The sequence below is a fragment of the Nylanderia fulva genome, unplaced genomic scaffold, assembly GCF_048542155.1.
Source record: "Nylanderia fulva isolate GAGA-0341 unplaced genomic scaffold, ASM4854215v1 Scaffold12, whole genome shotgun sequence".
In the NCBI taxonomy this organism is placed as follows: domain Eukaryota; kingdom Metazoa; phylum Arthropoda; class Insecta; order Hymenoptera; family Formicidae; genus Nylanderia; species Nylanderia fulva.
This window is the reverse complement of record NW_028189409.1, coordinates 5548623-5572880: the sequence shown is the minus strand read 5'-3', so window position 1 is coordinate 5572880 and position 24258 is coordinate 5548623. Positions and strand designations below refer to the sequence as shown.

At 30.4% G+C, this 24258-nt stretch overlaps 2 protein-coding genes across 2 annotated transcripts in view; both read left to right on the top strand.

The window, feature by feature from the left end:
- The first annotated feature begins 2083 nt into the window (after positions 1 to 2083).
- Positions 2084 to 24258, top strand: part of LOC114935355 (uncharacterized) — a 60306-nt gene continuing 38131 nt past the window's right edge. The window contains 1 exon segment of the mRNA XM_029308177.2: positions 2084 to 2941. The gene's annotated coding sequence lies outside the window, so the exon portion shown is untranslated.
- On the top strand, positions 17305 to 18765 carry LOC114935357 (uncharacterized). The gene is made up of 2 exons (XM_029308183.2): positions 17305 to 17480; positions 17894 to 18765. Exon 2 carries the CDS (start codon positions 17986 to 17988, stop codon positions 18487 to 18489), a length of 504 nt encoding a protein of 167 aa, XP_029164016.1. The 5' UTR covers positions 17305 to 17480; positions 17894 to 17985; the 3' UTR covers positions 18490 to 18765.

Genomic DNA, 24258 nt, shown 5'->3' with positions numbered 1-24258 from the left:
TGAACAAAATTCATGTGTGTACATTTTGATTTAATATAATAGCTATATGTATAATTAATGTATAAAATCTATATATTTTAATATAGAAAGATATTTATATGTAGGTATATAAAATCAATAAGTATTTAAATAAAATAGTTAAGATTATCAATAAGTATTTGTTTTCTTAATAATTAGTTTTAGGATCGTTTGTTTTAAATAATAGAATTCAATCATATGATTGATTATATAATTATTTCACACATTTTCTTCAAAAATTTATGTGTGTAAATTTTGGTTTAATATAATAGCTGTATGTATAATTAAATGTACAAAATCTATATATTTTTATATAGCAAGATATTTATACATATAGAATCAATAAATATTTTTTTGAATAATTAGTTTTAGGATCGTTTGTTTTAAATAATAGAATTCAATCATCTGTATTTTCTATTTATATAATTGTAAAAAGGAAAAAAATTGCGAACGAATAACATCCTCCGTTGGAAATTAGTGGCCCTAAAAAGAGCCGTTCTAATTATCGTCAATCCATAGTTAAGATTTCTTATCGATCTTCTTTGGTAGCAAGACCAGTTGAATGTTTTTTCCTTTCTCTTAGCCTTTTCGCTTTTTCTATGACCAGACATGACGAATAGAAGATTTGCGGTTGTCGAACGAGAGATCCTTTATCGATGTGATCGACGCGATGGATACGACGCTCCAATACGTTCTGTGAAGCACGCAAGCTTCGCCACGCTATTTATACTAAGTAGCGGTACCTTGAGCAGACCAATGGCGTGCTGTATAACCACGCCGCGGCACCTGATTGGCCGCTCGAGGTACCCGCAACTTAGTATAAATAGCGTGGCGAAGCTTGCGTGCTTCACAGAATATATTGGAGCGTCGTGCGCATCGTGTTGGTCATATCGATAAAGGATCTCTCGTTCGATAACCGCAAATCTTCTATTCGTCATGTCTGGTCGTAGAAAAAACGAAAAGGTTAAGAGAAAGGAAAAGACATTCAACCCGTCTTACCACCAAAGATTGATAAGAAATCTTAACTATGGATTGACGATAATTGTAACGGCCCTTTTTAGAGCCACTAATTTCCAACGGAGGACGTCATTTGTTTGCAATTCTTTTCCTTTATATATTCTTTTTCTTTATACAATTACATATAAAAAGAAAATATGATTGAATTCTCTTATTTAAAACAAATGATCCTAAAATTAATTATTCAAAAAATACTTATTGATTCTATATATATCTTGCTATATAAAAATATATAGATTTTACACAATTAATTATACATATAGCAATTATATTAAATGAAAATGTACACATGCATTTTTCAAAAGTTCATGTGTTTCTTTTAAAATAATTATATAATCTTATAACCATATGATTGACATCTATCATTTAAAACAAACGACCCTAAAAATAATTTAAAAAAATACTTCTTAATTTTACATATGTATAAATATCTCGCTATATAAAAATATATAGATTTTTATACATCTAATTACATAACATGTAGCTATTATATTAAATCAAAATGTACACACATAAATTTTTCACAAATTCAGCTTTTTGATATATTTATTGATTGAAATAGAATCAATAAGTATTTCTGTTTTGAATAATTAGTTTTAGAATCGTTGGTTTTAAATAATACAATTCAATCATCTGTATTTTTTATTTATATGTAATTGCATACAGAAAAATATCATATAAAGGAAAAGAATTGCGAACGAATGACGTCCTCCGTTGGAAATTAGAGGCCCTAAAAAGGGCCATTTATAATTATCTCCAATCCATAATTAAGATTTCTTATCAATCTTTTTTGAGCGCAAGACTGGTTGAATGTTTTTTCCTTTCTCTCTTAGCCTTTTCCATGACCAAACATGACGAATAGGAGCATTATCCGCCGACCACCTACGCAGAACATCGAGAAGCATCTGTCCGGCCTGTCGTTCAACGCAGCTCTTATATACGGATAGGAGCACCCTACGGCGCACCAATCGCGAGACTCCGTACGTATCGAGCCTCGCGATTGGCTATTGGGATCAGTCTCCCGCTAGACGCGTAGCGTGCGCCGGCGTGAGGGTCACCTTGGAACTAGTCTCGCGTCGGACGTGCAGTGCGTAGGTTGTCGGTTGTCGAGTTCTCGCTTTCCGCGTACATCGCGAACGCCGTGTAATGCCCAATTCTGGAATATCGGCGACTTCTGAGTGCGTCGCGGGGAAGTCGCCATTATCGTTTGATGAGGCCCGCAAATAATTGGCCTTGAAAAAAGCGGCGACGCTGAAAACGGAGCGTCGGTTTTATTCGCGTACGAATAAGTATCCGCGATTTTCGTCTGGATTTCGTGCGCGAGTAACGCGAGTAAACGGGAGTGCAATCCGGGAGTGTCGTGTTTCAACGCGATGGATCGAATAATCTTTTCGAAGTGCATCTGGGCGTCGACGGGGAGTCTCGACCGGAAGTCTCGGAGGATCGCGAATTGATCGGGGAAGCGGGAGAGGGGAAGGAAAGGAAGGGCGTGCCGGGAGATGTCGCCATAGACTTCAATAGATGTCACAAATTAATTTAAGGTTATTTCGATGCGTTTAATATAATTAATATTCGGACGCTCGCTTTCCCGGAATTGGAAAAGTATATTTTTTCAACAGATATTTTGTTCGTGTTTTTATTCGCGAATGTGATATTGAACGTGATCGAGCGGAATCGAAAGTGCCGAATGCATTCGCGAGTGATCTTATTTTTTCGTATCGTCCGTTCATTTCGAAGTGCATCTGTGTGTGGTGAAGTACGATAAATAATTATTACAAATATAAAATAATAGAAAAAACAGTGCAATGATCAGTGCCAAATCATATGGGATTATAGCAGAGCTGCGGGTCATTAAAGCGGATATACTATTAAAGCAGACAGGTTTAGATAGTCGACTCAACGCAATGTGAGTTTATTTTTTGTTTGTTACATTGTTCGGAAAATAATGATTGACTTTTATTTTTAGGTATATAATAAAAAATTATATTGCGTTTATATAGTACATATTTGTAATTTAGAAATTGCAAAGGTTATTAATCAATACAGAATTTTAATTTACAAAAATTTAACGCTTATGATAAATGATAAAAAAAAGTTAGATTAATTTTAGCAACTGATTAATTTTGTTCATTATTTTCCGAACAATCAAGTTCATGTATCACTTTTAATTAATTTTTGCCTATGTCTAATTTTTTTTATTTTCGGGGAGGGAATTATTGCAGTGACTTCTCTTTTTTTCAATTAACTAATATTAAAAACTAATATTAGGAAAAATAAAACTAACCTGAGGAAAAATAATACTAATATTAGGAAAAATAATACTGATATCAAGAAAAATAAAAATAATATTAGGAAAAACAAAACTATTTTGAAAAATAAAACTAATATTAGGAAAATAATACTATTGTAAGGAAAAATGTATTTTTGGCAAATTCTAAACTATTAAAAGTTAATATAAAATTGAGAAATTGTGCGCACTTTGGTTATCTAATATAAGTATAGTAAAAAAATTATATAGTCCTCCCAAAAAACTTTTTTTCTAGATATAATTTTTGTTAAAAATGTTATAAATATAGATTCCTAATTTTTAGTATTAAATAACTAAATATTGAAAAATCTTAGAAAAATTTTGAGGTATTTAAAATGTATTATTATATGAAATATATTTATGTAAAGCATTAATTGTTAAGTACTTTAAGTTTTAAACATTTTATTATAGATATGTATAATATATATTTTGTAAGTACTTCGTGTTGTTCTGCATTATATTACACAATAACTTTAATTAGATCACTATCACGTGCTTAAACAAGTAATTAATTTTAACAAGTAATAAAAAAATTAATTAGAAATTACTTACAACCCACGATTGCTCTGCTGTCGTTTTATGTCTTTCCGGATCGCTTTCTCTTCTATTCTTGGTTTTTTTTGTCGTTTCTTTATAGCACTTACACAATACTCATTCGTGAAAACACATTTAATTACGATTATTCGTATAATCAACGGAACACGATAATCTCGCGACACTTTACACGGCACTCCCGACATTAATTGCACACGCGACGCGCATTTTATATTTTATCGCGATGGAAAAACGCGAAAATCACAGTTGCACGAAGCTATGATACGCTTCATATCGGAAAATTGCACGAATAAATTCACACGTAAATGTCACTAACGAAATATATATATATATATACACATATATTCTCGTTTTAAAACGACTACTATATTGTAACACAAATATGAATAAATGTATGAGTTAAAAAATAAATATTCGCAGAATATATAATATTATCAGAAAATATAAATGTATTGTACGATTATCTGCATGATAAATTTTGATCGAATAAATTATATAGAACTCATATTTTAATTGATCAACAATGTACAAATGTTGAATATTCGTTACGTGATTAATGAATATTGAAGAACGTAATTATATATATATCAAAACGATTGTTTTTATTAGTTAAATGTCACGGATTTATTAAGTAATTGATTTTTTATTCGTGATGTTTTATTTATAAAAAAATGACATTGACAACTTTATTTCTCGTGATATTATGTGAATCAAAAAATATGGTTTATTATAATTCATACGTGCAATATTGTATTTAAAGTAAAAATTATTTGACTAAACGAAAATATTATTAATATATAATATTAATACATTAGTTTTCTATTATTAAAAAATTATTCGCTCTGACGATTTGCATACCGCTTCATATTTTTTTAATTTGAAGGAGAAAATTATATTTAAATCAACTATAAAGTTTTAGCGCGATGTGAAATATATTTGAATCTAAGAATTAAAAAAATGTTAATATATCGCGTGCGCATAAATCAGAATAAAACAATAATTTATATGTGTCATCTTTTATCGCTTCGATTTCTACTTTAGGTGACTCAATCGCGCGAAATATTTACTTCGACACGTATCGTCGCGATATTATTACATGTCGTTTATAACAGAAATTAATTATTCACGGTCCGATAATCGCTAATAAACATAACGAATTATAGTTTGGCATATTCTAATATTTCTCTCGATTACAATCTTATATAATCTTATATAGATTGTTGAGATCACACGCCGCTGCTTTAACATTCGAATCTCTCACCGTATAAACAAAATATTCAGATATAAAATAATTATGCGCTATATATCAAAAGCCGACAGTTATGTATCAAAGTTACTATTATACTTACTACATAAAATATATTTATGATTATAATAATAAATATTATTAAATTATTATAATTTATATAATTTCTTATAAATAATAATAATAATAAATATATAATTATAAATGTAAATATACGCGCAAAATATTGTATGCTCTTCAAAATAATTACCACTATCAATATCTCAGAATAAATCAATGATATGTCATCCTTTATCGCTTCGATTTCTATTTTATGAATCAATCGTGCGAAATATTTACTTCGATATCATCGTGATATTATTACGTGTCGTTTACGGCAGAAGTTAATGATTCACGGTCCGATAATTGCTGTAATTATAATGATCGTGGCAAATGAAAGTTTGGCGTCTTCTAGTATTTCTCGAATAGTGACAATAAGAATGACAATAAATCGATCGGATATACATATTTATAATAATATTTTACTATATGTATCACGAACGCCCATTGCAACATGTCATTATAATTATGGTTTTTTTATAATTCACACGGTGAGACTGGAATGTACACGGAGAGAATTTTCTCTTAAAATTTACTCTGAAAATCATGATAATCGTGGTAGTAAATTTTATTACACTGAAAAAAAATTTATTGAATTCGAATAAGTACTTATTATTTTAATACTGCCAAATAAATCATTTATTTGAAACTTTAATAGTATTGATTTGTTGTAAATAATATTTATTTGATATAAGAAAATCCGTTTCAAAATAAATAAATATTTATTGATTTAGTCATATTTTTCAGTGTATAGACATAGTAAAATTAATCGAACGTATATTTTTATAGGTATCTTATTGTGGTAGAAAATTAATATTTTTATTGTGATGAATATTAATTAGAGAAACTCTTATAAAAATCTTCCAATATATGATTATTATGCGATTTTCAGGGTAAATTCTCTTTGTGTATAAACAGACATCTTATGTCGTCTCAGTATTCGAGAATTAGGATCGAGAGAAATACTAGAGACGCTAAATGTTGCGATTCGCTACGAACATTATACTTAGCGAGTATCGGACCATAAATAATTAATTTCCGTCATAAACGAGATGTAATGATATCGCGGCGATGCCTATCAAAGTACATATATATTTTGCGTGATGAATTTATAAAATAGAAATCGTAGCGATAAAAGATAGCAATTATTAATTATTTATTGTTTTATTCTGATATTTACGATGATAATTGTTTCGAGGAACATGCAATATTTCGCGTGATTTATATGTCTTGTAAATATTATATTTCACGTAAATACTGAAGTTCGATTGTATTTTATATATTTTACGTATGTCGCGATTTAATTAACTGTTTATTCGATTCACATAATATCGTAATTTTATTTAATTAATGTTGATAATTGTATAAATATTTGCTTTAATATAGATCAATAACGTATAGCAAATATTTAGCATACATCGGTGATTGAGATTCTTTTATAAATACGTGTTCTATGTCATTTATACGATCAAAATTTATCGCGCAGACGATGAAACAAATATATTTTCGAAAATTTTACATTCGACGATTAATTTATTTTTATTGACTTAAATTTACTCATATTAATTGTTCAGATTTGTGTTGTAATGCGAATGATATTTAGAAATCAGAATGTATTAGCAGCAACATGTGTAAAAATCACGCGATTTTCCAATATGAAGCAGATCATAGCTTCATGTAATTGTTGATTTTCACGTTTTCTCATTGCAATATAAAATAAAGTGCGCGTCATGTGTGCGATTAACGTCGACAGTGACGTGCAATTTGTCGCACAATCATTATATTCTATCGATTAAGTAATTAAACGTGTTTTCGCGAGTCAATGTTATGTGAGTGTCGTGAAGTAGCAAAGAATTAAGAGAGCAGAAAAAGCGTAGAAAGATGTCGTCCGATGATGAATCACATACACACATACATACATATATAATGAGAAAATAGTTTATACTTAATTTATCTATCTATGCCGGTTTAAATCAAATTATTGTACGTAGCGAATATATTAAATATTAAAACTTTTTTATTTTAAAATTTAGTTTAATATATAGTAAAATATTTATAATAATTATTTTTTGTATAAAGATATAAATATAAAATATTTTAACATTACGTTTAAAATGTATAGTTTTATTAATTTATTTATATAAAAACTATAAGTTTGTATTTATCATATTTTTAAAAAGTTATATCTAGAAAGTACATTTTCCTTGATAATTATTTTTTATTAAATACATTTGTTAAAAAAATTAACGAATAAAAAATTTATTGCTTAGAACACACAATTTCAACAGTTTTAATATTTAAAAAATTTATTGGTTTGCGCGATTAAATTTATATAAAGTTATACAATTTTTAAAATAATATTTAAAGTAAAGAAAATTACATCACACATGTAATTACGTGCGCGTATTTGAATAGAAGGACTGGGAATATTTTATAGTCACAGAGCACGATACTGTAATTAATTTATTTAGCAAAAAATGTGATAAAATTGCAGCTACATGTCTATTTTATAATGCGAGGAATTACTTTGTATGAAGAACGCTCTCTCTCTAAACTTTAATTTAAAGATAATTTAATTAATTCAACTACGCCTCTGTTCGGAAGAAAAGGCAATTATAGGCCACTCGGAATCATATAATTCAACGACGGCGGACTTATATCCTAATTAATATTACCCACTTTACCCGGCATCTCTTGCTGTAGCACTCGTTTCGGCATACAGACATTTAGGTTAACGCAGTTATAATTTGATTTTCGTGCGGTCGCATATGTTGAGAGAATTCAACACGTGGTAGCTGATAGATGTTGGATGCTGATTAAATTAATATTAATGACTTTCGAGCGACGAGAGTCTACGTACAAAGGAGAAAGAAGAATATATATACGTGCGTAGGGGGGCATATGTGTAAAAATACTCGGCAAATATATACTTTAGAAGAACGTGTACCTTGATAATGAATTAATCATAGTTGCATAGACTGCGAACGCGAATAAGGATAAATTATCGTTGCCAAGAAGAGAGGGGCTATCTCTGTGTGTGTGCATATATATATATATATATATATGTGTGTGTGTGTGTGTGTATATATATATATATATACATGTATACGTACGCAGTGCGTGTGTGTATGCAAGCGTGCATGATGACAGCGACAATGGCTATAGTGGTGAAAGTTGTGCACGCACTTGAGAGAGATGGACGCATACGGCGATGCATTCGTTGCACGTCCTAGTGCACGCTGCGGTGAACGCATTGCGAGCAGGACGAGAGAGCACATATTTATTTTCTCCTCTGGTTCCAATATTGGCGCGAGACCTCATCCTTCCACGCACGTGTCTATTTTTCTAAAATTTACGCGGTTGAACGAAACATGCATGAGCGAGCAAATACTTTTCCCTATGATATATATGTTTCCCTTGATTTTACATATTTACACACGGAGAGAATTTTCTCTTGAAATTTACCCGGAAAATTATGGTAGTAAGTATGGTAATCGTGGGACAATATATGATATTGGAAGAATTTTATAAGAGTTTTTCTGATTAATAATTATCACAATCAAAAATATTACTATACATACATATAGAGTAAAATTAATCGAACATATTTTATATCTGATTGTGTTAGATAGTAATATTTTTATTGTGGTAAATATTAATCAGAGATTACCTTAATTTTCAGGGAAAATTTTAAAAGAAAATTCTCTTTACGCATAAGTAAAATCGTATAATTAATATGTGACAAAGAACTACCTAGCAATATTGTTTTTGAGGATATAATTAGATTGTGCGCTCATTAAAGTGTAAACAAAATTTTTTTCGAAATTATCAAGATTATTTAGATACATAATATTATAAATATATTTGAATTTTAGATTGCAAAAATATTAATAAAATTATCGTCTTAGACGATAATAATCTTATTATATACATAATTCGTGATATAAAATTCAAGACAAATATAATATTTTGTATTTAATTTTTAATACATTCTGACGTATAATTTATACACTTGATTGAAAAAAATTAATTAACTTGATTATAAACTTTTCAACTAATTTACTATTTTATTAATTGAACATACGCATATATTACTATTTAAATCAAATATACGTTTTGTTAGATTTAATATGTTATATTTAATTTAAATATTTTTATATGTTCAATTAATAAAATAATATTTAGTTTAAAGGTTTAGTCAAAAAGTTAACAAATTTATTTTCAATGATGTATCTTATTTCTTGAAACATTTCTTGCGCATTATACGCGACACGTTAAAATTACAAAGTGCAAACTAATATTTTTTTTGAAAAATTAACTTTGTAGACATGATACAGCGTGATACGACTATCAGCTTTTCCGTTATTCGTGGTTTCAAGGCGGGAAACGAAAATACCTTGTGTTTGGCTTTCTCAATTTAATAGAAACCGCACAATTTCACGAAGATAATAGAATTAAACTGACAAGAGAGAGAGAGAGAGAGAAGGAGGAAGATAGATGTTCAATTGTCTGACACAAATTGTTCCCGAACAAGTGTCGATTCGTCCAAGAAACCTAAATTCAACCGCAAAGCGATTCCTGATATTTGTAGAGGCAATTCAGACGACATTGATTATTAGCTAAAATGTAATCAGAACTCGTTGTGCATGAATGCGCCGCAGTATTGCATTGTATCGACTGCAGCATCCACAGGATGAAAGGAATAGCGACAGCTCTAGAGTACCCTTTACTCGAGGATCGATTGGTAATATATAATGCGCCGTCTGAGTAGGTTAATGCATCCTGTTACGTGGGTGTTTATATTGCTTGTCGCTTGTATCAATTCGAAGGAAATATATAGAGGCATATGTGTACGCGCTCGCGCGCGCAAATGTCTAATACGTCTGCTAATAATAATAGGTCGCGCTCTCGAAGTTGCATTCATAGAATCTCTCTCTGGCTTTGCAGATGTTAGGCTTCTGAGAAACTGAATATCACGTATCACAATCTTAGCTCGGGCGAAACACGCAAATTAGACATGTAATTACTAGAAAGAAAATTAAATTAAAATTTGTCTTGCATGATACAAGACAAGATTGCATTCTTTAGAAAAATTCGCGATACAAAATTCAAGATAAATTTATTTATCATTTTACTTGGAGTTTGTACTTATCTTTTCAACCTCATGTACATGTATTTAGTATACAATATGTATATTTAATTTATATTTAACTTACTGATATATATATAGGATTTCATTCGCGATCTTAAATTCAAGACAAGTCTATTTAATATTATGTACCTATTTTTTTAAATGCATCCTGATATGTTTATATTTAATTTATACATGTATCTTATATCTAATTTACATATGTATAATTATATACGTATATAATTATATGTATATAACATGCAATTATTTTATATATAGGATGTTTCCGAACTGGCGAAAAAATTTTTAATGACAGATTCTTGGTATCATTTGGAGACGATTTTTCCTGAGTGAAAATCTCGAGGAAGATCATTATTTTTTGCATGTTTTCAATTTTGCTATCATGTATCTTTTTTGTAATTAAATCTTAAATTAAAATTCTATTATAAAGTAAACGCTACAGCGTTTACAAGCTATAGCGTTTCAAGTATACTTGAAATTACTCGAACAATGTGGTTTTATTAATATTTCCACAAGGCTTAGTTCGCAAAAAAGTCTTTATTTTCAATCGTTTATAATTCGAAAATTATTGATGCTTCGACATTTTTGCTGAGGAAAAGTCGTCTCCAAATAATACCATGAATCTGTCATTAGAAACTTTTCCGCCATTTCTGCAAAACCCTGTACATACAATTTATATACGTATCTCATATCTCTTAAAACATTTCTCGCATTATGTGCGACACATAAAAATTCCAAATAGAATTCTCCGAATCTCGTGTCGCGAATTAAAGTGGCGTGCGTATATTTTGCAAAGAAACGAACGCGCATATATTAGCATTAATAACAGTCTCGTCGTATATATACATATATAAAGAAGAAAAAAAAAACATTGCAAACCCTTCGGAAGATGCTCCGGCTTTATTCGCTCGAATGCATCTTCGATATCTCCGATCAGAATCGGATATATTCGTCTCCCTCGTCTCTTTCTCGCTCTCTCACGAGGCGATCGTTGTCATTTTCATTCGAGGCCGCCAACGTCGCGCGAATATAATTTCTTCGCAATCATCGTGAGTAGCGAGAGCGCGCGAAGAGGAGGAAGGGAGATTATTAGCGACGGAAACAGGCTAACGAAATGGGACGGCGGCGATGACCGTGCATTTTTTAGGGGGGCTATTTACATGGGCGTCCGCAGAGAGGGGCAAAAGGGGCATTTGACCCCCCCAAGGGAGCATAATTTAATTTTTTCTTCCTATTTTAAATTTAATTTTTTTGACATTTTATTTTCATTTTTTTTTTATATTAAATATACAAGTAAATTCCACTGGAATGTTTATTCACTGGAATTTACTTAATATAAATTATATTTAATATAAAATATTTGATATAAAAAATCAATAAAAAAATGAAGTATTTACTCTCCTTTTTATTTCAATTTTTTTTTGACATTTTATTTTTATTTTTTTTTATATTAAATATACAAGTAAATTCCAGTGTTTATTCAAAAGGAGAGCACAAATGCTTAATTTTTTTTATTGATTTTGAAATCAATAAAAAATTAAGCATTTGTTCTCTTCTTGAATAAACACTGGAATTTACTTGTATATTTAATATAAAAAAAAATGAAAATAACAAAATGTCAAAAAATTAAAATAAAAAGGATTTTTTTATTAATTTTGGAATAAACACTGAAATTCACTTATATATTTAATATAAAAAAATCAAAATAACAAAATACCAAAAAAATTAAATTTCGAAAAATTCAGAAAAAAAAAATTCAGTTATGCCCCCTCCTGGAAAAAATCCTGCGGACGCCTATGGGACCCATCCACAGGCGAGGATAGGGTATTAAATGATTTTTTTTTCGAAGAATATATGGGGGCTGTAAAAAAGAGAAAGAGAGAGAGAGAGAATGTCGGGTATATACATAAGTGGGTAAGTAGGCGCGAGAGAAGATGCTCCGTTCTGCTTTTTTTTTCCCTTTTTTTTGCAGTCGATAACCGCCTCCGCGTCTCTCTCTCTGATTGCGTTCTTCCCGCGAACAATGGTACATTCGCGAACTCGCGCGCACAATAACGATAAAACGTTTCTCCCCTTCCTCCCTCCCTACTGAAGGAATTTAATCGTTCGGCATCGCGTGGCAGAGCTTCACCGTGGTAACAGGTCGAACGCGGACGGGCGTTAAGCCTTAATAGATACAGGTTTCACTCATTAAAGTGAGATTTTCTGTCGTATATACCGGGAGTCGGGAGCTCGAAACTCGATTTACCGATGTTTGCCCCGTTACGTGTTACATTCCTTCGCGCGTTCTACCGTTTTGCGACAAGGAAGAAAAAAGGCTCCGATATGAAGCGTGGATATGATCTTAATTAAAAAGGAAAAAAAAAAGAAAGAATAATTACGAATTATATTATACACACATGTGTGTGTGTGTGTGTGTACATTAACGACGACGACGACGATCGGAAATTACGATAACGTAAACGCGAGTACTCGGAATATATGTGAGTAACATTAATTATTTCGTGGAAAAACGGTTGTTTAGAGCTTATTTAAAGTCGATTAGCGCTTATAGAGCCGCGCCCAAATTAGTAGAACGCTATTCGCGTAGACATTCCTCGTTCAGGGTGTCAAGGAAATCTGGAAAACCGGGCATTCTCAGGGAATTTTATAAATCTGGAATTGTCAGGAAATTTTACTATTTATCTGGATTTTTTTTACATTATTCTACATTTGTCGCAATAATTTGAAATTTTTTATTAAATAAATATAAACTTTTCTTTGACTTCCAGCACGCTAATTTTCTGTGTTGTTAAAAATCGATTCGAAAATGTCGAGACATCAATCATTTTCGAGTTATGAGCGACTGCAAATAAGAGGTTTTGCGCAAACTAAACTTTGTAGAAATAAAATATTAACAAAACCACATTCTTCAATTAATTTCAAGTATAGCGTTCACTTTAATAGAATTTTAATTTAAGGCTTAAATGCAAAAAATAATGGTCTCCCTCGACATTTTCGCTGAGAAAAAAATCGTCTCCAAATGATCCCACAGGATATCTAGCGATTAGGGAAATCTAGAAAACCAGGCATTGTCAGGGAATTTTATAAATCTGGAATTGTCAGGGAAAAGTCAGGAAATTGTACTATTTATCTGGATTTTTTCACACATTATTCTACATTTGTCTTAATAATTTGAAATTTTTTATTAAATTAACTTTTAACACGCTAATTTTCTGTGTTGTTAAAAATCGATTCACCTACAGCGTATTCGTTAATTTATATTTTCATCGTCGTGTTATTTTGTTTCAACGTGTTTGATAGAGACAAAACTAAAAAATTTGATATAATATAAATAAAAAGGTAATTATTTAAATATAGTTTATAATGACATGTTTGTTTCGATTATTGTACATAATGCAGATTGTATAATTGATTTAAATTTTTGTTTTAACTTCCGAACCTTTTCATTTCTTGACAAAAATATCTCAAGAATTTCATGATTTAACATTTCATCGATTTATCATATAGATATGCAATTATATATATTTGGAAAAAATAATACTAAAAAGTCAGGAAAAAAATAAATTTCTGATCTCGAAAAATCTGAAAAAGTCGGGGAATTTTTGCGTCATTAAGTCTACTGGTAGACATTCTTCGCTAAAGTATTACGAAACAATACCTGCTGTTACTTGGGTTAACGCGATGATGAAAAAAAAAAAAAAAGATTCTCAGTGCCGCTGAAAAATCTTCGCGCTGACTTTCTCGTCAGCTGATGATGCATATCTCGTATACTGCGTACAAGGTTGCTTGAGAAATCGCGCGAATGTGAGAAAGAGTAAAAAGCACCGCGACTGATTTTCCTTATGAATTAATCCTCCGGTATATAATTTAGCAGAAACACAATAAAGAGCGGCACGACTTTCCTCGTCACCCAGGAGGTACCGTGCCCGGACGCGTTCCCGTTTTTTTACATGGCGGGAATCCCCAGGAGGCCTACACCATGCCACACGCACGTATTCAGGACGTGTGGAAAATGATACGAAAATAGAAGTTGTCGCAATTATTTTTTACTTTCTTTTTTTTTTTTTTGGTCAATCATAATTGCTCGTGGAGATGTGCGCAAAGCCTCGTAAGAATGTTCATATTTCTGACACAGTTTAACGTTAATCGCTCCTTCGAACGATATCGGCGAGCCAAGTATTTACATCGTGAGGTAGAGAATCTTAGATTCATATATATTTTACGATATATCGTACGTAATTAACCGTTCACTTATCCATGACTCGAAAAAAATGTGTATAACGTAATCATGAATATCTTGTTATTTTATAACGTAATCGAAGCGTCTTGTAATATTTCATTACTTGTTTGATGTATCCGCGTAAAATAACGCGAGCTATATAGTATAAGATCTTAGTCTTCTAATCTAATGGCTTACATAAAACGTGCCTGGAGGAATAAATTTATAAATCCGTAAGCAGGGAAAATTAATCATATTTACCGTATTTCTCGTGACGCAGCATCACGTACACGTGCTTCTCAACGTTAACGATCATATCCGTCGATGGAAAATTGAAAAGCTCGCTTTAATTTCATCTCACTGTTCTCGCGAAATGCGTATATAGTCACTTGATTAAATATCACGTACCTGCTCGATTTTTTGTTATTTATTTTTTTTTTCCAAGCCGCACCGAGATCGTTCGTGACGGAACGTATATGAGAGACCTAACATTATACTACGACCGATATAAATCTCGTGTAATATATCGGTGTGCGTATCTCTTACACGCTAAGCACTCTTATGTTATATACCCAGTGGATGTAATATACCTCTACGATGCTATCTGACGTACAGACCAATTTGAAACGCAGTCGGCCGACAACGCGATCGTGGGCCAAGGGGTCCGTTGCTTGCGCGATAAACCGATCACGTGAACTCAAAGAGATGCTACACGCTACCGGAACGGAGCCTTATATATCCTGGAAGTTATTGATCATCCCTTCGCTTCTCCGCTCAGGTCAGGTCGGTCGCCGCTCGGTGCACGTGCGCAGATTCTTTCCGCCCGACGCGGCCGAAGCGCGGAAGCGCTCCCTCTATTCTATACCATTACGTATGCCTTATTTCACGTTTTTTTTAGACTGTTGCGAGTGACAGAATAATCCATCGCGGTACACATACAATTGACAAACTTGTGCTAAATTTAATAGATGTCCTGAACGGTCCACAGAAATTTTTGTTACTTTAACATGATATATATGGATATCTGTTAAATGCATGGCAGGGTTGAGAATAACTAGTTAATTAGTTGAAAGTTAAAAAAGTTAAAAAGTTCATTACTTTTAATTTAATTTAGTTAATTTAAAATGTATTAATTTTAACTTCAACTAGTTATTTTTTGCCTTAAACTTTTTTCCTAAGTTAAATTTTTTTTTAATACTATTATTGTTTTTTTATAAGTTATAAACGTATTATTTTTAAATTAAAGTGTTAAAATAATTTTTATGTTCATTTGTCATTAATCGTAATTACAAAAAAAATATATTTCTATATAAAAATAAAAAAATTTTAATAGATAAAACTTGTCACTAATAAAGCAAAACATATTTATTATGTAAAATTAAAAATAGATGCATATTATGTTATTTTTACATCTTTTTTTAGTTGTTTTAATAATTTAATATTTAAGTTTATATAACACAACAGCAATATGTTAAATTAACACATGAATGTGTTAAATATTTAACAAAAAAATTTTAACGGGGACCGTTTTTAACAAGAAAACATACATTTTTTACTGTGCACGTACGCGTAGAGAGTAATCTTAGTTTTCATCAGATATTCTTCAATATTGTCTGCCCTCTGTTTAATATCGTGAACGTGCAATTTTTGTTATTACTTGAAGAATATTATCGAAGGATGATTTATCGAAGATATATTTTCAGAATTTTTTAAGGAATATTTTATTAATATTTTACGGCTTGGAGTATTTAAAGAATATTTTTAAAAATTATTGTATCGCTTTTATGAAGAATTACGATCGTTTCGAGACCGATTTTTAATTGTCACAGGAACATACTTGTCATTTTTTAATTTTAAGTTTGAAGTTGTAAGAATTCGATGATAAACGGTTACAATTTCAATTTTTTCAGACTTATTTTTATTCTCTTCGAAATATTATCGATTCATAAATATTTTAAGCCGGACGACTCAAATGTCTGAAGGAAAATCATCAGAAATGTCCGAGATATGTATAAAAGAACGACTGAAAGATTAGGACGTCTGTTAGATGTCTGTTAAACTTTCACATCGTCGGGAAACGAAACTGAGCATAATTGCGGTCATCTAAAATGAATACTCGAATTATATTGTGGTTGTCGTGAAATTCGCATCTCAAGTTCTACATATAACTGAAAAACTGTTGTAAAAGTCACATCATTTGCTTCTCTTTTTCTAATAATTCCACATAAGCAATTAACACAATATGACTGCAAAATTAATTAGATTGAATAATTTTTACATTTTTTATTGTGTAATATAATAATATTGATATTTTTCCTTTCTAAATATTAATAAATGTAACATATTTTTTATATATTAATATATTAGAAAACCAGCGAGAAAAAGTATTCTCAGAAATATTTGTAATAACAAATTAAAATGTTAGATTAGTCTTATTTATTCCTCGTTTTTTAATAAATCTTTTTTTTACGTGATTGTACATTTTTTAACAACTTTATAAATTATTGAAAGCAAATATCCAAACTTGCTTATGATTTATAACGACGATGATGTATTTTTAAATCTAAATACGAGCATTTTTTATGAAAATACATATCGAAATTACGCAGCATCGGAATGACAGGTAACTGCTGTATTTGTTTAATGTATTGTTAACAAAGTATGGCTAGATGGCAGGATATACCACTTCCAGTTAGCAGTCAGCCTCAGTGGCTGCAGTAGATCACAACAAGTACTGCGTCTGTTCCGTTCTATAACATTAGTCTGAGAAAAATATTAGACTTATTATAACGTCTGGAGATTAGAATAACATCCGATACACGGTATCCCGAACTCAGCATCTAAAGACACACATTTTTAATAGGTATGTACGTTGTAAATATTGTGTACTGATGGTGTACAGACGCCAACCACGCTAAAATACTTCCAGTCACTATAGGTGGCGATAGTAGATCGATAACTGCGCATTCCATTCGATTCATTCGATATATATCGAATTCGTCGATTCATTCGAGATATAATTTGAATTTAAAGAAAATTGAACATAGCTGAACTAGCTCTAAAGATGCTTAACAATTACACTTGATGTGAAAATTAAATTGGAGAAACTATAATTATTATCTATAATATTAAATTTATTAAATTTATGATATTATAAAAATATATAAATACAACAAATTAGATTTAGAAAGTTACATTCAATCACGCATTAATAATTACATCTCAATAATCAAATTAGGTATAGTTAATTAATTAACGATATTTTTGTACTTCCAGGATATATTTTAATTAGAAAACGTATGACTTTAAAATTTATATCTGGCTATGATATGTTGCTAAAATGATCGACAGGAGGAAATTATTGTATAATGGGGAAAACAAAGAGAATACCGAGGCCGTTTATAAAAATTAAGCGTCTTTTGAGGAAGAGAAAAATGATTCTACTGGGTCACGAAATTAAGAAACATGTACGATGGAAATGGGAACGAGACAAAATGCACTCTAATTTGGAGTCGATCGCCACGATTAATCTTAACGCATTAAAAATTACAACTGATGATCCAGAAATTTATGTAGACTGTATCAGAGGTATGTCAACCGTATCGATTTACGATCGCAATTATAGAAACCCGATGCAAGAAAACATTTCCGAAGTTTCCGTGCATATCAGACCCGACGTGACACATAAATTGAATAATTTGGGCATCGGTGATGAAAATGAATCAAATTGTGACGCAAACCCACCGCAACAGGACATCGAATGCGATATTTTACAACAAACTTCGATCCTTCGTATAAGCGACATTAACGAGCCAGATATAAACGAAAGAATGAAAAATATTATCGTGTCGGAGAATGTAAATATGCAGTGAGACGAATTTTCAAGATTAGAAAAAAGATATTATCTGCGTTTTTTAACGTAAATACTCTATATTAATCTCTCGTATCGATATATATACACATTTAAATATATCTTGCATAATACTCTTGCATATCTTTCATAATTTTTCACAATATTATACGTAACACAATATTATACGATTTGATTTTATAATAGATATATTAGTCTTGTATTTATATGTAAGTATTTACAGTATAAACTAATGAGACTTTTGTAATCTAATTAATTAAATATTATTCTATATAAATTTACGCTTTATTTCTTTCTAGAGAAATTTTAATTTGTTATTAAAAATATTTCCGAGAATGTTTTTCCTCGCTGGTTTTCCAGTATTGTTACATTTATTAATATTTAGAAAGGAAAAAATATCGATATTATTATATTACATAATAATTTTTTCTTCATCTACATTTGTGACATTTGTGACAGAAATTATACATATATTTGAAAAATATGAGTTTGTTCTCGTACTCAGTTGAAATGAATGATCGTCAGTTTTACAGAGAGGTATATCGGGTTGCCTATATACTATCGTAAGATGAATGAATCGAGATCATATCGAGAGCTGTAACCTTGAGTTACGAAAATGTGGAGCGCGTTCTAATTCAACTGAACTATGAAAAATGCAAGGAAAGGATACATTCGACCAACTGTACACTATATAGGCCCGTTTTACCGCGATTAAAATTATTGTATTATCTATAATTTAGTTTTAAAATGCGGCTGAATTTTCCAAATTTTTTCAAAAAAATTTGTAAGTATATATTATTTGTTTGATTCGATCAAACTTGTGATATATTGGATCGAAAAGGAGAGCCACTAAGAAATTTAACAGCTGATTAGAGGAATTGCATGAATTATGTCTTATTGTTTACTACTTATTTGAATTTCCGAGGAGAAAATGTGTCGCATTATGAATTTTAATGCGTCACATATTGCGTTTGAGACGCTCCGATGTAACTCGATGCGTCAGAATCGATTAGGCAGCAAAGAGGTTGTTATTGAAGTTTCAAGTTTCGGCGTAGAGCCGTATGATGTGCTGCTATTACAAAATACCATTCTTTATTAAGCATTCCTTACTAAATAGAGCCATTGTGTTATAAATTATTATTAATTCTAGCCAATTATATATTATTAATTATTTAGCCCTTAATTATTTTTAGATTGCATATTTCGATTATAGTGAATGAATAAGAATGAAAAATTCATAGTGAAACAAAAATGCGGTAATTATTTCCTTAGGTATAAAAAAATTACGGTAAATTAAAATTATTTAAACTAGACACATCGCATAAATATAAGAATATTATCTTCTAGTTTAGCGACTGTGATGTGGCGAGGAACGTAACGGTGTATTAATACTCGTATAACTCCAAGCGACTAATTGAATCACGTGCAATTAAGATCTGGTCGTACCGATCGTTTTTTAACGATTTGTTGCCGTTTTGTAGATAAAGACGAAGACGAGAAAATTTATTTAATCGTAAACTTTATTTTACTATTTATTATTTTAAATAGTTGATTCATTTATTTTTTCTCTATTTAATTGATTTATCAAATCATAAGGAATAAATAGAAATTTAAATAAAATTCCATTCCATGTTTACTTCAAAAGATATTTTTGGGTTAAAATTTTTTTTTTTAATTAATCTTAAAATTCCATACATTTTTTTAAACTTAGGTAATTTTCTTCCAGCAAATCTTTATAGTTATTTCTATTCATATCCAACCGGAATGACACTTTTTTTTGCTTATGCAATTCTTCATTCAATTTCTAATAAATTAAGGAAAGTCTAACTGCTCTTTTATCATCAATGATTATTTTATATTTTTTACTTTTAATTTCGATAGGTTTGATTCTAAATTTATACAACCAGGAAAAAATTCTAATTAAGAATTATACAGTTGAAAAATGTGTGTTAAATTTAACAGATATCACATGTCCCAAATAGTCCACAGACATTTTTGTGTTAATTTAACATAATATGGATATATGTTAAATGAAGACACAAATATTATGGTAATATTTTAACACAAGGTAAATACAAAATTTCAAGTAATTTAAAACAAATTTTGTGTAAAATTAACATAGTTGTAAAAGTTAACTAAAAATATATAAATTTTAGATTTTATTATTCCCACTTATGTAATAAAAAATTAACATTTTTCTGTAAATTTTAACATAAATTTTATCACTAATAAAACAGAACATATGTATTTATTGTGTAAAATTTAAAATAGATGCACATTGTGTTATTTTACTTTTTTTTTTAGTTGTTTTAATAATTTAATATTTTTAAATTTAATTAACACATCAGCAATATGTTAAAGTAACTCATGAATGTATTAAATATTTAACACAATTTTAACGGGGCCCGTTTTTAACAAGAAAACAAATTTTCCTATACTGTGTATAGGAAGAGATTCTCATATATAGATAGGGTTGGGTAAGTTAATGATGTTTTTAAATTAAGTTAAGTTAAAGTTAATTGCTTATAAAATTAATTTAGTTAAGTTAAAAGTTGCATGAACAAAAAATTAACTCAGTTAAAGTTAAGATTAAATTAATTGAAGTTATATATCAAAAGTTAATGTTTAAAAATATTTATATTAAGTTAGAATTTTGTTTGTTAATTCTTTACAATTCATAATAACAAATAACAAAGAAATTTTGATTTTTATATAGAAATATATATTTTTAGTAATTACAATTGATGACAAATAAACATAAAAATTAATAACACTTTAATTTAAAAATAATACGTTTATAACTTAAAAAAAAAAATAATCGTATTCAGAGATAAAAAAATTCAACTTGGGAAAAAAGTTAATAAGTTTAAGGTGAAAAATAACTGGTTGAAGTTAAAAATTAATACATTTTAAATGACCTAAGCTAAATTAAAAATGATAAACTTTTAGTTAAAAATAATATTCGGTCGAGAAATAATATTCGGTCGGAATGGACGAGAAGATGCAACAAAAGAGGTACCCGGGGGCCACGTTGGGTCGGCTCTGGAATGGAACTGGAAACGAAAGGCTCGCCGAGCCTGAGCGGGAAGGGGGAACGCTGGATGCCAGGCGTATATACGGTGTTGTATACGTGTGTTGATGCAAGTGCGGCGGCTGTAGCAGACCGAAGGAGTCGGTCAGTCAGTCAGTCAGTCGCTCTCGGCCGGCAGCCGCGCGATCATCGCGTGGGCGTCCTTTGCTTCTTCTTTTTTCCGTTCTTATTTTCTGTGCGGTGTTTTTTTTTTTTTATATTTATTTATTATAGTGATTCGAAAGAAACCTCGCTCTCATCGGGATTATCGCGAAATGCGTCTCGCCGAACGCGATCTCTGAGATCTTCCTCTGCGAAAAGGTAAAAGACTGACTTTTCGTTTTTATTTCGAATACTAGCGCGAAAATCTTTTTATTATTTAACGAATATATATTTGCGAAAGATGAGAGATTCGCGAGAGTAGTCAGGGATTCGGAGCTGGAGCGAATCAGGTCCGGCATTTCTATACGGAAGTCCGCTACAGAGTCGGTGGATATCTAAAGCGAATCTTAAATTGTGTGGACTTGATTCCACTTTGATATATGGCACTGAATCTTGGCGATATTCTGGATTGTGTATTTATGCGGGTTTTTAGCGAAAACTATAGAAAAATGAGAAATCTCTCTGAGATAAATCGCTTATTTCGAATCAGAAAATTCGTGATGCGTATCACTTCTCTTTTTTTTCCTCTTAATTTCCGTTGCAGCAGACGTCGCGATACGATCGTAATATCCAGGACAAATACGAGATAAGCATGTTCACGACGTATATATGAATTGCAAACTGATGAAACTCCACCGAAATATATACCTATATATATATGTTTCCTCGATAATAAATCTGATCATTTAAGATTGTAATCTCTCTGTGTATGTATGTTAATGAAAGATGGAGGGAAGAAACAAAACTACTAAAATGCATCATGCAATACACGTCTTCAAATTTTTTCAATCACATAAGCAGCTGATATATATATGTATGTAGGATCAGAGATTGAAAACAGGGAGTGTACAGTATCTGAGTCATTTATTTGTCCGGGACTAAAAATTCTAGTCGTTTTATTTTCAGTGTATTTATTATGAATTTGCCAATGTCTCTCTTGGATGCTTTATCGAAAACAAAATCTATCTTTATAAAATTTAATATTTAAAGCTGCAAAAAATAAAGATTTTAAGAAAAAAATGCTTGATATGTTTTCTATAAATTTTTATAAATATAAATCGCGTGAAAAATAAGGAAAATTGTGTACATTTTATAAAATTTTTAAATTACTATACCTATATATCAAGAGTAATTAATTTTGCAAGAGGAAGCTTAAAATTATACGTGAGTCACAAATTTCATTTTATTAAAACGATAATACATTTAAAAATAAAAAATATACACTTATCGCACACGTGCACATCTCTGAGTTTAATTTTGTAAGTATCTTACATAAACGTTGATTTAACATAGTATTTAGCCTGTGCAAACATTTCTCAACAATGTCATATGGAAAACTTTTATTTATAGACCGATATTGTACACAATGCAAAGTGGCTCCACTGTTACTCGAACATTTTTTAGATTGCCCATACGTAAACATACAACGAGAGAAAAATAACAAAGAGGCTTTTGAGAGCGCGCCATCAATTTTATTGACTATTCTTTTTTCGTTCCAATATTTTACGACTTTTTTAATTATCCAATTAATTTATACTATTAAAAAATTAAATAGTATAATAAAATAAATATTCTTTTTATTTGTTCTTTCGCTTCTCCATATAATTTGCACATACGAAAAGGAAATAATTTATATAGAACATAAGCGTTTTCCAAGTAACTCTATTCATGCGTGCGATGATTAATCCGAGTCTGATTTTCCAGTTTTCTTTTTTCTTTTTAATTTCACTATTCGCATTTCCGGCGGCTTTCGCGAGCACATTTCTCCGCGACACGCTGCGCTACGCACCGCACTGTGATAAAGTGTCTGCGGTGATAATGTGCAGAACTTGCGTGTGATAAAACTTGGGAGCTTCTACTTTCGAACGAACACACACGCGATGGCCAGATGTGCACGTGCGCCTGGATTTACGCACGAATAAATCTTGAAATCGCTCCTGTGTGCATTTAATGCTACGTTTCGCGTTCCTCGCCGCAATTCGTTCTCTCTTGACAATGTCATGTGTTTGTCATACATAATCAGGGTGTCTAGCGGTCAGAGAAATCGGGAAAACCGGGCATTGTCAGGGAATTTTATAAATTTCGAATTCTGAGAGAAAAGTCAGGAAGTTTTACTATTTCTATTTTTTCACATTATTCTACATTTGTCTCAATAATTTGAAATTTTTTATTAAATATAAACTTTTTCTTGACTCCAAGCACGCTAATTTACTGTGTTGTTAAAAATCGATTCATCTACAGCGTGTTCGTTAATTTATATTTTCATCGTTATTTTATTTCAATGTGTTTAATAGAGATAAAACTAAAAAATTTGATATAATATAAATAAAAAAGGTGATTATTTAAATAGTTTATGTGACATGCTTGTTTCGATTATCGTACATAATGCAGATTGTATAATTGATTTAAAATTTTCGTTTTAACTTCTGAACCTTTTCATTGTTGACAAAAATATCTCGAGAATTTCATGATTTAACATTTAATTGATTTATCATATAGATATATGCAAATTATAAATTTGGAAAAAATAATACTAAA